At 35.2% G+C, this 16947-nt stretch overlaps 2 protein-coding genes across 6 annotated transcripts; one reads left to right on the forward strand and one right to left on the reverse strand.

Moving 5' to 3' along the window:
• Positions 1-104: 104 nt before the first annotated feature.
• Positions 105-1997, forward strand: LOC110629804 (probable cinnamyl alcohol dehydrogenase). Of its 2 annotated transcripts, XM_021776946.2 has the most exons (5): positions 110-598; positions 685-798; positions 906-1133; positions 1199-1635; positions 1708-1997. In XM_021776946.2, the coding sequence occupies exons 1-5, from the start codon at positions 519-521 to the stop codon at positions 1905-1907; spliced, it is 1059 nt and encodes a 352-aa protein (XP_021632638.1). In that variant the 5' UTR covers positions 110-518; the 3' UTR covers positions 1908-1997. The 2 variants fall into 2 exon arrangements, with proteins under 2 accessions (XP_043805370.1, XP_021632638.1); XM_043949435.1 differs by having other exon boundaries at positions 105-598; positions 1199-1997.
• A 149-nt stretch (positions 1998-2146) lies between these two features.
• Positions 2147-13116, reverse strand: LOC110629805 (protein MRG1). Of its 4 annotated transcripts, none has more exons than XM_043949437.1 (11): positions 12807-13116; positions 12145-12198; positions 11917-11930; positions 9907-10052; positions 8625-8660; positions 7934-7974; positions 7648-7746; positions 5578-5657; positions 4378-4547; positions 3211-3295; positions 2147-2596 (listed from the first exon to the last, which is right to left on the reverse strand). In XM_043949437.1, exons 1-11 carry the CDS (start codon positions 12942-12944, stop codon positions 2506-2508), a joined length of 954 nt encoding a protein of 317 aa, XP_043805372.1. In that variant the 5' UTR covers positions 12945-13116; the 3' UTR covers positions 2147-2505. The 4 variants fall into 4 exon arrangements, with proteins under 4 accessions (XP_043805372.1, XP_021632640.1, XP_043805371.1 ...); XM_021776948.2 differs by having other exon boundaries at positions 7648-7749; positions 12807-13115; XM_043949436.1 differs by having other exon boundaries at positions 9907-10095; positions 12807-13114.
• Positions 13117-16947: the final 3831 nt, after the last annotated feature.

Consider the following 16947-nt stretch of genomic DNA (forward strand, 5'->3'; position numbering starts at 1 on the left):
ATACGAGATAATCAAACTTCAAAATCATTGAATAAAATATTATGAAATGGACTATATATTAATTAATATATAACCTTTTTATAGGTGGTCTGTTTCGATTTCGATTTCGATTTTGATTTTACATATTGAAGAATTAAAATTAAAATCAAACACTTCCATTTTTTGAATATTTTAAATCTAACAGCATAGAAAATAGTTTTATCAATGGAGCTTTGTCAATTAACACTTGGTGATGAAAATTCACGCTGATTCCCAGCAGATCGAATTTGATTTTGAACCGAAACCGTGGAACAGTGTATCTTGTCCACACGCAGATGGCATTACATAATTTTCCTTTTCTACCAAGTATGGGAAAAAAAAAAAAAGTATAGAGGGTGAAGGACACTCATTGTTAGCTTTTCTCATACTTTGAATGCTACAGGAGCAAAGCCGTCTGATGAAGTATCCATATTTTCATCACGGGTCTCTCTATAAGATCTTATAGTTTCTGACCAGTATAACTGTCTACTTCATCGAAAATGGCGGAAGGAAGAAGGGTCATTGGTTGGGCAGCCAGAGATTCATCTGGACATCTTTCACCTTACTCTTTCTCTCTTAGGTCAGTCTTCATCTTCCCTCTCCCCATCTCTCTCTTTCTCTTGCTTGGTGACTATTCTTTCAACATCCCCATGAATATGATCACAGGAAAACAGAGGCAGAAGATGTGGTGTTCAAGGTTTTGTACAGTGGAGTGGATCACACTGATATTCATGTAGTTAGAAGCGAGATTATGCCCGCCAACTACCCTTTAGTCCCAGGGTACGTAGATTAATTATGTATGCAACTTGTAAACTTTGGAGATGTATATATCAATCAACTTTAATTTATTTAACTTCTGTTTCCTTCGGATTTATTTGAAATTGAAGGCATGAAGTTGTGGGAGAAGTTGTAGAATTGGGAAAGGAAGTAAAGAAATTCAAAGTCGGAGACATAGTAGGTGTTGGGTGCATAATTTGGTCTTGTGGGGAATGCTTCTCCTGCAAGTCTAAGATGGAGCAGTATTGCAATCAAAGGATCCTAACTTATAATGCCATAGACAAAGATGGGAGAATTACTCAGGGAGGCTACTCCTCTGCAATGGTTGTCCATCAGAGGTGAGGAAAATTCAAGTTGACACTTTCTCATAGGAAGTTTTCAATTAATTTTGGGACAAATGCAGGTTTGTGGTCAGGATTCCAGACAAGCTTGCACCAGAGCAAGCAGCACCACTGTTATGTGCTGGGGTGACAGCTTATAGTCCCTTGAAACAGTTCAATGTGTCTAAGACCCTCAAAGCAGGGATTGTGGGTTTAGGTGGAGTAGGTCACCTAGGGGTGCTTATTGCAAAGGCAATGGGGCATCACGTGACTGTGATAAGCTCTTCAGAGAAGAAGAGAGAGGAAGCTTTGGAGCATTTAGGTGCTGATGCTTTCCTGGTTAGCTCCAATGCACATGAGATGGAGAAGGCTGTGAATAGCCTCGACTACATTCTTGACACTGTACCTGCTGGGCACCCTTTGGACTCCTATCTATCACTTCTGCAAGTTGATGGAAAACTTATTATAGTTGGGGCTGCTCCAACACCACTACAGTTTATAGCTAGCGATCTAATTACAGGTATGCCGTTTTGCCTCATATCCATGACCATTTGCAACACAATACAGTTTACTCAGTTTCGGATATTTCCAGGGAAGAGAAATATAAGCGGGAGCTTCGTCGGAAGCATAGAAGATACGCAGGAAATTCTGGAACTTTGGGCAGAGAAGGGTTTGACGTCAATGATTGAGACAGTGAAGATAGATTATGTGAATGAGGCTTTCAAGAGAATGGAAAGGAATGAAGTGAGGTATAGGTTTGTGCTCGATGTGGGTGGAAGCAACCTCGAATGAAGCAAATCTCTCTCTCAGCAATCCCAACGCTCCAAATAAAAGTTTATTTCTATCAGCAACCATCTGATTGCTGTATCAAGTTTATTTGCTTCCGTCCCTTCTGATCACCGAACAAATATATCAACTACTCAACAAATAATAAGTGCTATCTTACCTGTTGATGCAAACTACATTGTCGTGGACAAAATCAGTGCTTCCTATCAGCTAAAGAATCAATATACTGATACTACTGTCAATTGCTCAACTCGATAGAATGGTAGAATTAATCTTTTCAAATATGTAGGATACTTAGCATCAGTGTTGGGTCCATCCCATCTAATGCACATTTCAATTGCTAGATGTTAAAACATAACGGTTATGAGAAATATGTAGCCATCAAGGAGCCCTTCATTATACAAAGTCTCATTAGAAATCCCCTCCCTAAAAAGAGAAAAGAATAACAAATGCTATTGTTACAACAACGACAGCTGGATGCTCCATCTCTTTTGTTGGGTTTAATCAGCAGATGACATGGCAATATGGTCCTATGCTCTGCCACAGCTTTCAATTACTGATGATAGGAAGAATAAAAGAAATGGTAAAGCATTCGTCCAACTGTTCAGTCATCTTTTCCTTTGCCTTTGCCCTCAGAAACTTTAGATCCATCATAAGCTGAAAGGAAGAAAGTACTTTGATTCTTCTGCAGAAATCTGCATGGCATACACAGGGTTGACATTAAACAGTGGAAGCTCAATACATGAGAAAAGCTGAAAAAGAACAAACATCAGTTCACCTGAAATTGTATAACCTTGAATTATACTTTCATATATTTATTATCAAAATCTGCTTTTGCTATTACAAACCAGTGAATATATTACCAATGGACAAGCAGATTAACAGTCAACAAAGGTGCATCCTCCAAATAGAAAAACAGCAACTTGGTTCTCTCAAAATTTTGCTAGTAAATCATAGTGATAATAAACCTTTCAGAGAGATATTGATGCTAGAGAGGGTGTTCTGTAAACAGCACATCTCCTGATAATTAATGAAGACATATTCTCACTGGTCATTAGCTTATTCCATTAAGCGTGTGGTATTAGCATGTGGAATAATTACCTCAGCTATAGAAAAGTAAAATTCATGTTAATTAATTACTAATGATGCGTTTGTGGAGGAGATACTGTGCAAATTATTCCATCATTCTTCGAGTTTAGGGGAACTGCCCGCATGCAAATCATCATGAAGATGATGAATTTATGTGTCTGTATACTTTTCTCTAAAGAATAGTAGATGCTAATTAAATGTGCAGGGATTTAGCTGATACTTGAGAAAGTCGAGTAGTTTCTGCTGCATGCGTGTTAATGTCTCCTCTTCAATGTTTACGTATGCCAATAGCTCAGGTAACTTGACTGCAAGGGAACAAGCTGAATAAATACGGCAAACACTACTGCACTTTAGGCAAATATGTGAAATATTTCTGAACAAATTAAAACAAGGAAATGCTTCTTGTCCCACCACTTCATACAAGCCTTATCTTACTTCCCTATTAATGTGGCAACTGGCAATCATTTTGTGTGTCATAGTCACCACTCAATATGAATTGTTAATGCTAAGCACTAAAGCATATAATATTTGGCATCACACCAAAGAGTACACAATGTTGTGAAACAAGCAGCGCTCCTAAGATTATGCTACATGCCTAAAAATCAAGGAAATTAAATATGTTTTGTATGAAAGTAAGTAATATTTAAGCGAAAATTTTATGGCCCAAAAAGTGAAAAAAAATGATCTCGGGTCCTACGATGTAAAGGGGGCAACTAAAAATACTTTGCCCGAGCATGAAGGATATCAGTACAAGCCCCTAGGTTGCATAGCTAGCTTGTAGAATGTAGAGTAGGAAGTTTAGGCGTTTCAAAAAATCCTGCTTTTCATCCCCTTATCCCTTGAACACCAAAAACGTAACCAATAACAACAAATAGTAGTGTGGGGATAAGAGAGATTGAACAATCAACAATGAAGTTTAGTGTGCAAGGTTTTCAACACAAATCATACAACCATGTAAGACTTGATTAAATTGGAAAATCAAAACTATTAGCTGACTTCAACATTAGAAGAGTCATCCACAAATGCAAGAATCTCAGGCTGTATCTCAAACCAGAAAAGGTTTCCTTAAATGTCTAAGGAATACACTTTTACAAAATGGATTTTTCACTAAACGAACATGCAGAAGATATTCCAAAAAAATATATATATATGTTTAATAAGGCGATATCATTGTGCAAGAAAGAGCAATACAAATGAATTGTCACACTACTGAAATGATTTATAGTAGACATTAGTGCTTGCCTTGAGTGCAGTGAAAGAATTGGAGTCCAGAATTTTTTTTTTTTTTTAAGAAATTGTGATAAAAACACTAATAGCATCAAACAAATCAAGATAGCAACTCATTAGCAGGGCAAATCAAAGTGTAAGCACTGATTAATGAGCATACCAAAGAGACGTAGTAAATGTTCAGCACCATATATAGTTGATGGAGATGTGTCATTTTTGACAGCATCTTGATACTGTTGACGCTCTTTCTTGTATAGAAGCATCACTGGCAATGCTTTATCAAAGTAACAACGTATTCCTTTCAAAATTTCTCCTACTGAGTCAGTCATCCTGTGTGAAAGAAAGCAGTCACCACCATTATCGGAGCAAACTAAGGCACTCCAAACCCATATCTTAAAACAGACTAAGAAAATTCGGCCTGCTGAGGGAACAATTGTTAAAGGACCTATTAAACATAAGTTGAAAGATATAACTGGCTAAGGTGTGTGTGTGCACACTGAGATAATTATTATTAGTAAGCAATTTGTAGAAGTATGTTTTTTACTTCAAGGTGCATGAGTGAAAATTCATATTGGGAAAAGTCACACTAGATTGTCCGATATAACCTCACCTTAATGTCAATCTGGAGTAATTCTAGCATTTTGAAATGTTCTACTACATTCTGTGAATTACACACACACATATATATATATGTGAGTAACTCAATGATGATTTTAACACACATCACCTAAATCAGCGAGCAGTTTTTTTCATTTTTGGGTCATAACAACTATGCACACATCCATTAGAAACTCAAAAACTCACAAACAAAGAACTAAAAGAGACTCGTATCAAATCACAAATTGGGGAGCTGTTAGGTCACATGGGAGTTAATTGTATTTTAAGGCTACTTGCGGGGTTCACATTATTCTTTCAAATAGAGAACCAAAGATCTGATGATGTTTAATCAGTTTTCTTGGTTTTTGATGCACAGAATTTGAGATCCCTTGAGGATTCTAAACTTCTTATTCCAGTTGCCACTTGTTTTCTTTAACCAATACTTTAGTCAAAATGTACTTTTATATTTGTTCTCATCATCAGTATCATTTGTTCCTCTTCATTCCCCGACTTTCTTTTGAGAAAATTAATCACTGCAATCTATTGAAGAATTCACAGGATTTCTTAATTTGAACTGCAGCAAATTCCATCCTATAACTGACCTTGAAACATGGAAGAAAACCAAAGCATCAACGATGGGGGATAAAAAAGATGAATAAAGGTGAATTTATAGAAAATAATTGCACAGGTACAAAAGCACAAGTTCTAGCATGCCACTTACATTGCAGTTTATTCATGCAATTTCAACTAGAACACAACTTACATGCCATCCTTTTTCGACCTGTACTCTAGGTACTTTGTCAAAATATCATCCACATTTGGTGATCGGGGAAGTTTAACAAGCTGCAAAAAAAGAAGGAAAAGAAACCTTCATCAAGTGGTGTAAAATATTGGTAAAGGCAAGTTCAGCAAAAATCAACTAATCATTGTGGCGACAATTATGATATACTATGGCCTACTTAACCTGCAAGCAAATGGAATCTGCACATTGTAATGACATAATTGTTAAGTAGAAGGAGAAAACAAAAATCAGATTCTAATTTACAGAAAAATAACTGCAAGATAATGTTGAAAATGATCTAGGGGTAATGTAATAATTCTTTGGGAACAACTAAAATTAATTAAGACATGAATGACTGAAACAAATAGAGGGATATTGAAAAAGATGTAGGGATAACACAGTCATAACCCTAGAACAGAAATTAATTAAGATGTCAATGACTGAAATAAAGAAAGATATATAAGTGAACATTCTTTCCCTGCAACTTGTGATACGTAGACCATAAATTCAAACCCTTATTCATGCAATGCTAAACCTTTTACCAAGAAGAATCTCAAGTTCAAAGGAGACGCAGCTTTATCCAGCCGTTAACCTATAACAACTCTTCTCCTTTTTTGAGGATTGGGACTAGCTGTTTGTAAGGCATACCATTATGCAGGGAACAAGCTATGGCTCTCTTTCTCTCTCTACTATTGCTCTGCAAAACATCTTGAATATTTTACAGAAGTTAAAAAAAAAAAAAAACTACAAACCCTAGACCATTCCATTTTTGGTTTCTACTTCTAGTACACAGCCCCATGTGTTAATGAAAACTAAGCAATAAACTATTTTTTGTTCTTGATTTCTCATTCAAATTCCAAATACTTAAGTAATGGGAATGAAGGTATAATTGCCACTCCAAGTCTCTCATTACAGACAAGTGGTCTGTTTGTCAAGAACAAGGGAAGAAGACTTTGTAATCACTAAGACAGAAATCCATAAAGTTAATTAAGTACAGCTCATCAAGTCGATGATTCGTCATCTGAATGTTACCACATATCTAGTATAATTGTGTTAGGAGATGAAACTTGAATTCAATTGAAGGACAATGAAACAATGAAACTGATACAGAACAGACCGCAAAACAAATGGGCTATGAGGAACATATGCCCAGGAGACTGAAGGTGTGTATACCAGAAAGAAAATCAGGATAGAAGGTTCAAGTAGCAGACCAGAGGATTCTGGAATTGTTACAGCTGGCAGGGGATAACAGAATTCTTGGATTCAGAATGTGCAGGAGAATATTATAAATAAATAGTTTTGTGATGTGGCAAGGTATCTTTGTAGAGAGAAAGTGTTATTTAAATTGGCCAGTACGGTGGGATCATGAGAAGTTAATTTCTCTGATTGATTTTTCTGTTTGTTTGCCCAGAAATCTTAATACAAAATCTTCTTCGAACCCATATTGTGTTCTTAAATTTATATACAAGTTCCTAACTCTATCAAGTTGGTCTCGACCTGCCGGACTCTTCATGCCCAATACTCGAATTGAGTCCAGATTGGATGTGGTGGAGAGGAACTTGTTCGCTGTTGAAGACAGGCTTCATTAAATCACTCATGATAAAGAACAGCAAGATAAACTATTCAAACGAATGTCGATGAGTAGTTGCAAACTCAGGAACCTCTGGACAAATTAGACGTCCTTGAAAATATGCAGAAAACCACGATTGAAGAATGTGATTGAAGTTTCTGAGAAAATGTAAGGTGTCCAAAGACTTGCTCACAATGCTTGAATACACTGAACAGATGAATTAAGATTCTTGTAAAATACTTCAAACAGTAGGACAAGACTTGTTGACTTACAAATTAAACTGTACCAAGAATGTTTTGCTTTCAGGTTTAATGCAAATATGCTGTCATGGGAATAACAAAAGCACCAAGCAAATATGAATGTAATTTAAGTAACTCCTATAATTGTAGCATCTATGTAGGCACTAATTACACTAAAATCATTTTTGAACTACAAGTGTCATAGCATTAACCTACGAAAAACAGTCCCTCATAAATGCATACCTTATCTTGCTGGGTGACATATTCCCAATCATCAAGAAGTTGCTTCTTTAGTGTTGATGGAATTTGGATCTTGACAAGCTTTTCCACAGAGAAATTATCCTTCTAACAATTGGAATGCAATACAAGAAATACTCATAAAACTTCAGAACTTCAAAAGAAGAAGAGAAAGAAATTTACCAAATTAAGGGTCCATATGAGGTGTGCACATGTACAACTTGGCAATGAGAATATAGAACTACACATCCAAAGTACAGTATGGTTAAATGAAAAACATACACATACAGACCTCAATGTCTGAGCCACTCTTACGTTTCTTCCCTTTTGTCACTGCAAAACGAAGTAATATTCTATAAAAACAAAATTCTTCATCTTACAACAATATATGATTGATGATGAACATAGGAACTATGTTAAGCTAAAGATGTCTACGACAACTTTTCAACTGAACTCAAAGTTGTCTAGAGAATTGTGACTCTTCATGATAAAAGCTTTTAGCAGATAAAATTCCAATAGATAACTATTTATCTATTAGAATACACACTATTATTTGTCATACACTCGTAATTAGGTATGCAGCCTAAGTTGGATCATTGCAAGATTAAGAGCTACATATTTACATATAGAGAATTAATCAATGGTAGTGCACTATCCAATGCATCTTATGCAATATGGCACAAGGCGGAAAGATATGGTGCTAAGGGGGAAGTTATAATACAGGAAAAGAAAAAAAGATAGAAATAAGAGAAAAAATCAAACAACCTTATATCCAATTTTGGCGAATAACTGCCCTAAATTCACAGGTGCAATCAATCACAATAAGAACAAGAATTACTAACACTAAGAATAACAAGGACAAGAATTGCTACCAATAAATAATAGGACCTCAAACAGAAAATAAATATGACAAAGAATCACAACTAAATAAAAGGAATGAAAATGACGAAAAAGAGAGGAGCAGAACTTTAAATATAACAAACCATTGTTCTTTTGCTCTTCTTTATCCACCTTTGCATCTGGAAAATTCAAAAAGTAACATTAATATGAAAGTATTATTTTACCTACTTACCTAAGACTAAGCACTTCAAAGTGAAAGAAACTTGATAAAATTTTCTTTAGAAAAAACATTTCTAGGGGAGCTTATTAAGTAATCATGATTCTAAATCAAAGGAAAGCACCAAGCACTTAATTTGGAACAAATAATAAAAATGATGAACAAAGCAAGCGTAAAGTAGAAAACTATTAGTTAATAAAGTTGAAATCCTCAAAATATTGTTGAATCAGAGTTTTAAAAGAAGTAAAACCTGAAAATAATAGAAAACATAGTTAAAATCATAAAGAATGATGCAATCAGAATTTTGCAAATTACCAGATCATTGGCATGATTGACAATTATATGCTGCTGCTTTTGCAGTTCACTAATTACCAGGCTTTAGTAGCCTCCACAAGATAGTCAGCCAAAAACAGTGTGTTTGCTTTTAATGCAGATCTTAGTACCCCTGCCACCCACCCCATTTGGCAAAATGGAAAAAGGAAATGGTTGCATTTGTTTGCAACAGATGCTTCTACAAGTGTTGTATGCTGGACTGGTAAGGCTGTGAATTTAAAATCCTTCAATTTTATTTGGAGAACAAGTGCTTCATAGCAGACTTATCCCAAGAACTGAAAAATGCAAGTTATAGAGGGAGCCATGGATAATGAATGTTACTAGAGGAGGAAACCCATGTCTGGAATACATGTTCTGAAGGAAATCATAGCACCAGGACCCCTAAACAGAAGTTATGACCATGTCAAATATTCTAAAAAGCGAATATGCATGAATGCATGAACACTAGGGATACTCATAGAGCACCAAAACATAAATATCTTTGCATACAAAAATGAAAGATAAGAGCCACCAAAGAAAGAGAAAATGTGACTGGATCAAAGAATCTGAAGTTGATTCCCCTACCCCCTGTTTGGAATCTAAAATTTTGCAATAATTCAATTAAATCTCTTTTTGTCAATTCTCATGTTTGGAATAATAGAATTCTATTCTTTTTAACTTAAAGATTTTCAATTTAGAAGAAAAAAAAATACGAATGAATTTTTCCAAATAAAGCCTTAGCCAGAGCTAATCAGAAAGAAAAGCTCCTCATGAAGCAAGTATCGAAAAGGTGCAAAAAGAAATGCAAATGCAAAATGAACAAACTGATGCAGAAACTGTATTTAAGTTGGCACATGATTAAGAATTTAATATGCAAAATATAAAGGGAAGCTAACCAGTAGAAACTTTGGGCTTGGTCTGTGCAGAACGCCCAAGCTTTGAACTCTTGTCTACACCCTGTTTTTTCTCAAGGGCCTGCTGTTTCAAGACATTCTCTTCAGTATGTTTCAGAAGTCGATCCGTGCCTATCCATTCGTCCCAACTGTTGGCAATATGTCCAAGCCACAGTAATGATTTCTGTATCCCTTTCCGAAAAAGGGTATGCTTATTAATTAAAGAAAACTTTCCCTCACAAGATATAGAAGTTCTGGGCAACCTTTTGGTTATAACATAATTGAACTTTTACAGGATGTTAATTAGTTTTAAAATAATCAGACCAAGCATTGTCAAAAAAAGGTAAAAGAGGATTCATATCTGAACTCCAATTCACTCCTTATTAACAGCTGATAAACCAACTGAGGTATAGGATGAATATCAGAAATGACTAGGGATTTTAGATTTAACTCCTGTTTCCCATCTATTTGACAGATTTTTTGTTGTGTAGAACATTTCTTTTATTTATGGAACTCCTATGTATAGGGAAGTAATCCTCTTTCTTTGCAGTCATGCCCAATTCCGTTCAACAAATATAATTTACAAAATGCAAGACAGGGCCAAGCTTATTCAACATGGATCCTTATGTATCTAAATGCATATATCAAAACTAGATGGATATGACTACTGTTACTTATAGGCCCTAGCTAGAAATTTTTTTTAGGGGGCCAATACAGTATATCAAATCGATTCAAAATTTTGTCAACTGTACTTATTCTCTACATATTTTAAAGGGTTAATGTTGTATATTCAAAAAATATCATAACAGAACATAGCTAAACCAAATTTTTTTTTGAATGTCAATGCTATAAAAATCTGCTCAATATATAATGAGAAATACATAATGCAAATATTTCACATCACCTATATAATGATGATATGCATATATTATTTTTATAATTTTATACTAGTTATACATATACATGCACACAAGTAAATTGGAGGGAGGTTGGGAGGCCAAGGTCCCCCTAGTCTCTGCCCCTGGCCCTATCTTTGCCAAAGCTAGGTAAACTTTTGTCCATAGAATATGAAGAGATCTTCAGAGCCATTGTATGTAAATGTGCATGCAGGAAAACTGAAATTAGAAGTGCATAAACATAGTGACAGTGACTCTCTTTCCACATTGACCTATATTTCGTGAATCTACAGAATTCAGCAATGGAGGAAATAGCTTAATACTTTATCTTTTACAGACATTTTTAAAAATAAAGATATATCTGCTCTTCTTTGTCTCAGCAACCACCACACTGAATTATCTATTTTGAACTTTCCTGCACCTCCTTCTTCTCTAATGACTAATGACTACCTATTTCGTGCACAGATCTATAAATACTTTAATTCAGGAAGCTAACACAGGCAAAACATATTTTTTAAGACTAGTGTGCATAAAGAACTTAAAAGAATCATTTGTGGTCCTATTTTTCAGAATTAATTTTGACAAAAGAAGTTTGAAGGACAACTTAAAACTAACTACAGAACTAACCACCAAATTTTGTTTTCCTATATTGACCAACATTCAAAATAAATGCAAGAAATATCATGACCCATGGAATTGCAACAACAGTGTGCTGTGCAACTTCCCTAATGCAAAAGTGCAATGACATCAAATGCCATATTTAAAAGACAAAATACTGGACTTCCTCTTTTTGCTATTAACTGTGCAATGTGCAATGGTTGTTGCTCCACTTCTTGAAACTTTTTCAATATTTGATTACCTTTTTAGAAGGGAAAGGGAGGGTGAAGTTGTGCGTTCACCAAATATTTTAGCATTTGAAAGTGTGCCCACATTTCATATGGTGCAAAACTATATCAGAAAATCTACTTAATAACTAAAAGTTGAGCTCCAACTGATTTATATAAATAAGAAAAAGATAGAGAAATGACCTTTCAAATCCTGCACTCTATCCCTTATTACGTTCCAAAATCTCAGTTCAAAAAGTACAGTAGGAAATTAGAGCAGAAAGCATACTCACTTTTTATTCCAACCCTGTAAAACAACAAATTGCACATCACTTTAATAATAATAATAATAATAACAAGTTCATACTTTAATTTTCCAACAAATCTAGTGCTTTAGGCGTGCAAAACTGCTTGGCCATAATAATGGATTCACAGTTATAATAGGAATCATATGGGAAGATACTCCTAAACAAGATAGGTTGAAACCAACTCAAGAAGGTAAAAGCAAGAATGTAACTCACAAGGTAATGAACAAAGTATCTCCATTCCTTCTTTCGGAGCTCAGCTCTTTGAACCTAAAATTTAAAAGCATATAGAATAAAGAAACACAGAAACTTAAGAGATAAGACAGAGCAAATCATAGAATATGCTCTTTCAAAACAAGGAGGAAACAAGAAAATGAAATTGGGATTGAATCAACATGGACAGGCTTTTAAGTCCAATATATTGCATTGATATATGAAACCAAATCTATTCTTCAACCAACTTCAAAATCAAGACCAAACTTCAAGGAAAGCGAACGGAAAAAATATCGCCTAACTTACAGATTCTCAATTAAAGAGGAGTACATTGAAATTGCTAGCAAGCTCATTTCCAAAGGTGATAACTTAGAAATTGCAAACTCTATAACCCTAATTTTACAGGCAGCTGTCTACAACCTTGATGTACCAGCCACTGGACTCAATCTACGACCACAGTTCATTTGCTAAATTGGATTGCTCAGCAACCAAACGTACCATAAGTTTATGAATAAATTTAAGCGGAGCAAAAAGATCAAATAAATGAAGAGGTAAGAGTAGGCGTAGAAATCCAAACTGAGGTTATATACAGATCCATGAGGCACAGCAAAAACTGAAAATAAGAAGAGAGAGAGAGAGAGAGAGAGAGAGAGAGAGAGTAATGCCTTGGCCTCATAGATGCGAGGACCGTGATAAGCCAGGACACGCTCACCCTCGGAGAAGAGGCCGGAATTGGAAGGAGGAGCATCGCCGCTAGAGGCCTCGCCATCGCTGCCGGAATCGTCCTTGGATGAGCTCCCCATTTTGTTCACCGACGCCGAGAGCGAGAGAGAGAGAGATCGTTGGGCTAACTTCTAGTGGCTACGTCAATGGTCAGCTATGAAACTGGTATTGGCTGTCCCGGGAATTTCTACTTTCTGCTTGCGAGTTTGAAATAAAGTGGAAGCGATGGAACTATTGATTTTACCATGAGCACCTAACATTTTAAGGGACGAGAGTTATTCATCCGCAATAACTCCATATTTTTATCGAGAGAAAAATATTTTCACTTTTAATATTATTTTAATTAAAAATAATATTTAGAAATTTATATTTTATTATTAAAAATTAGTAACTTAATATAATATGATTTATTTATAAAGTTATAGATTTATTTAATTAAAAAATTAAAATTTATTTATTTAATATTTTATAAAAAATATATATATAAGGTTGTGTTTAAACCTATTGTTATTTATTTCACGTAAATATATATAACCACATGTCTAAGCTTTATTTGGAAATATGACCATAATTCAATTGGTTTAGAAAAACAAAAAGAATAGGTAATGATAAATCTTATTTTTCTTTTACTCCATAATAGATTTAATCGTCTTCTTCTTGCTTTTTTTTCGACTCTATATTCTTTTATTTTATTTTTTCCTGCAACTCTTATCGATTCATCTTACACTAGTTCATGAACCTGACCTGAATATCGGAGGATCTTTATTGGAACATTTTTAGTAGACTTCTGACCATCTTTTCTTATTTTGTAGGTCCTTTCATCAAATTAAATATTGTGAGACCCATATGATGGAGTTATATGATGGAGCAAGAAGAAAATTATATTTATCATGAAATCCTTTTATCAAATTAAATATTGAGAGATCCATGAGTAAGAAAATTTATCATAAAGTAAGAGAAAAATTAGATTTACGAGGAAATACAATTTACAAAATTTGGTTAACTATGTTAATACATTTTTTTATTTATCGATAAATTGTTTATTTTATTTTATTTATTATATAACTTTAATTAAATATTTTTTCAATCAATTAAGGAAGTCTCGAGTTTAAATCATTACACACATTTATTTTTATATTTTTTCTGAATAAAAAATTTTATTTTTTTTCTGTATAAAAAATTTTTTTTTCTTGATAAACTTTAAGTAGAAATATATTCAAAATTAATGAATAGGTTATCATTTCAAACTAAACAACAATTTATAATTTAAAACTGAAAAGAATTAAACTTTATTTACTAGACAAAGCAAATATTATCAATTTTATTTAAAATTATGAGATTTTATGTTAGAAATTAAAGTTTTTATAAAAGTTTAACTAAATTAAACAAATAACGTATTATTATTAAAATAAAGTACAAAATTTCAAGCACTTACGTTAAATAATAAAAGCATGCATGTGTTCTCATCTCTTAAAATCGTAAGTTAAATTATCTTTTCTCACAAAACAAAGGTGAAATGAAAAATTTTTAATAGGAGAGTACTATTCTAGTACAGTTTTTAATAGAAAAAAAGACCCGAATACTATGCCACCCGATTTTTCATCGAGGCTCACCTACTCCTGAGCATGTCGAGTCTTCATATTAAGTTACCGTTAACGGATGTAATCTAATATATCTCCATTACGCCTATAATCACGGGATCTCTAATCAATTAGCCGATGGATTTCCTTATCAATTAGCCGGTGAATTTCCTTATCAATTAGCCGGCACCAGCCGAATTTTCAGAAAATATTATAATTAACTCAATGTTTTTACAGTATAAAAGTTAACGATCGTAGAGACAAAGGTGTAAAATTCTTACACAATTATTTTTGAGTTCTAAGTAATTATTTACATTCGTCCTCTTCTTCAATTTACTGACTTGAGTATTAGAGTGACTACCGTAGGCGCCAACCACCTTACATTCTCTTTATTGCAGGTTGATCAATCACAGCACAGTTTTATTTTGACCACATTATTTGGTTTCGTTGCTGAGAAGTTCATTTAAATTAAAACCAGTCTCTTATCCTCTTTCTCTTAAAAAAAAATCTTTCTTTTCTCTCTCTCGAAATGGACGATAATTCACGAGCTGCTGCTAAGGTTGTTATCAATGAGGGAGCTATCATTTTTTCTGCTCCTAGCAATGGACAAAACACACATTTCATGGTCAACGAGGTTGCAGGCTACTCTCGAGCAATACAAAGCTTGAGAGGAGGCATCATTCATGGCCCCCAAGGGAAGGGAGGCCACTTCCATTGATATCCAAGGACTTAGATAGAAGCGATCCGAGCGCAGTCCAAAGGAAAGACTAAACTGGATGATGAAGAGTTGTCAAATGAGGCTCCGAAGAACGTCAACTGAAAGATAGTTCAGGCCATGCAAAGGTACTAGAAAGACTAGTAGAAGGACTGTAACGACTCGAAAACCGGACAGCTACCGGCACTAGGATCCAGATCAACATAAGGTCGCCGGGACCCGTAGCAAGCCTAACATACAATTTGTGTACCTGATAACATCCCATACATGATCATACATTTTCATAAAATTTTAAAACTTTCCATTCACCAAACTTGACCTGTGCATCACTAAAAACATATACATAAAACCCCTACTAGAGCCCTCATCAAATGCTCTAGTGGGTCAACATAACATATGTCAAGCTAGGTTCATATCTCATAAAAACATCATTAAAACATTTCATTTAAAAGATCATGTACAAAAGGGATAACCATACATTAGGGCCAAGCACAATTCTAAACCTCAATACACTTCTTTACATTACATAACATTCTTAAACTATTTTTTACAATACATGTCCACTACTAGCACTATTACATAAACATAACATACTTCAACCTTAAAAACTCCTCGGTCTATCCTGAACCTACAAGTCTGGGGGGTTAAGGGAGGGGGGTGAGCTAAAAAGCCCAGTGAGCAGAACCATAATACATTGCCATAAATCATGCTTTCATGAAATGCATCACAACACATACAATTCACATCACGGATGGACTTGTCACCAATAACCCTCTACATCCAATGTGCCCGGCCCTCGACGGAGCTCCGCAGGACTTCCTCTTAAACACAATACAATGCCAAGACGCGTGGACATGGGCAGCCCTGGACTTTCATCAATCATACATAACAAATGCCAGGACGCATAGACATGGGCAGCCTTGGACTTTCATTAATCATCATATCATATTGAGGGCTAATGGTTCATCCAACATCCATCCACATCAACAACATAGAATGCAATGCATCATATTCGTGAGATTCTAATGCAACAACCCTAAATATATCATGGCATTCGTGATGCATGAATATGCTCAAAACTTTATTATTTTAGATTATAGTTTAGTTCTACTCACCTCTGGCTGACTCTGATCTAACTCTGAAGCAGCTATCACTGCTGGGCTCCTCGGGTCCTCGGGTCCTCGGGTCCGATCCTACACAGGTGGACTCAAATGAGGTGCCAAACAAACTCAACATAACTCTAAACATCTACCCAAAAACCTCCTAAAATATCACAAAACATTTATAGAAAAACATGCAAAGGAAGGCTGGACAAGGCACTTTCGGCGGCAGGTTCGACGGCCGAAAGTCCCTCCAGAGCCGAAAGTCATGCACCTTCGGCGGCCGAAACTCCCTTCCAGAGCCAAAAGTCATCTTTCGGGGGCAGGGTTCGGCAGCCAAAGGCTTGCCTCCACAGGCAGGTTCGGCGGCCGAAAGTCCCTTCAGCTGCCGAACCTGAGTTCTTCCAAAGGGCAGAACTCAGCCTCTTTCATGCACAAAAGCCTCCCAATCCATTCAATCATGCATTTACCTATTCTACAACATGCAAACTCAAGCCAACAAGCACATAGGGGTCTCAAACTAACTTAAACCCCAACCAAAGCACATCAAACATACACATACAACCCACATTGTCCATAAACACAACATAAACCCAAAAACTCAACATAAACCTACACATGCATTTCTACCCCAAGGAACTTCATGAAACTCAACTAAAACATGAAAAGAAGTATGGATCTACTCGTA

This window comes from Manihot esculenta, chromosome 13 (genome assembly GCF_001659605.2).
Source record: "Manihot esculenta cultivar AM560-2 chromosome 13, M.esculenta_v8, whole genome shotgun sequence".
NCBI lineage: Eukaryota > Viridiplantae > Streptophyta > Magnoliopsida > Malpighiales > Euphorbiaceae > Manihot > Manihot esculenta.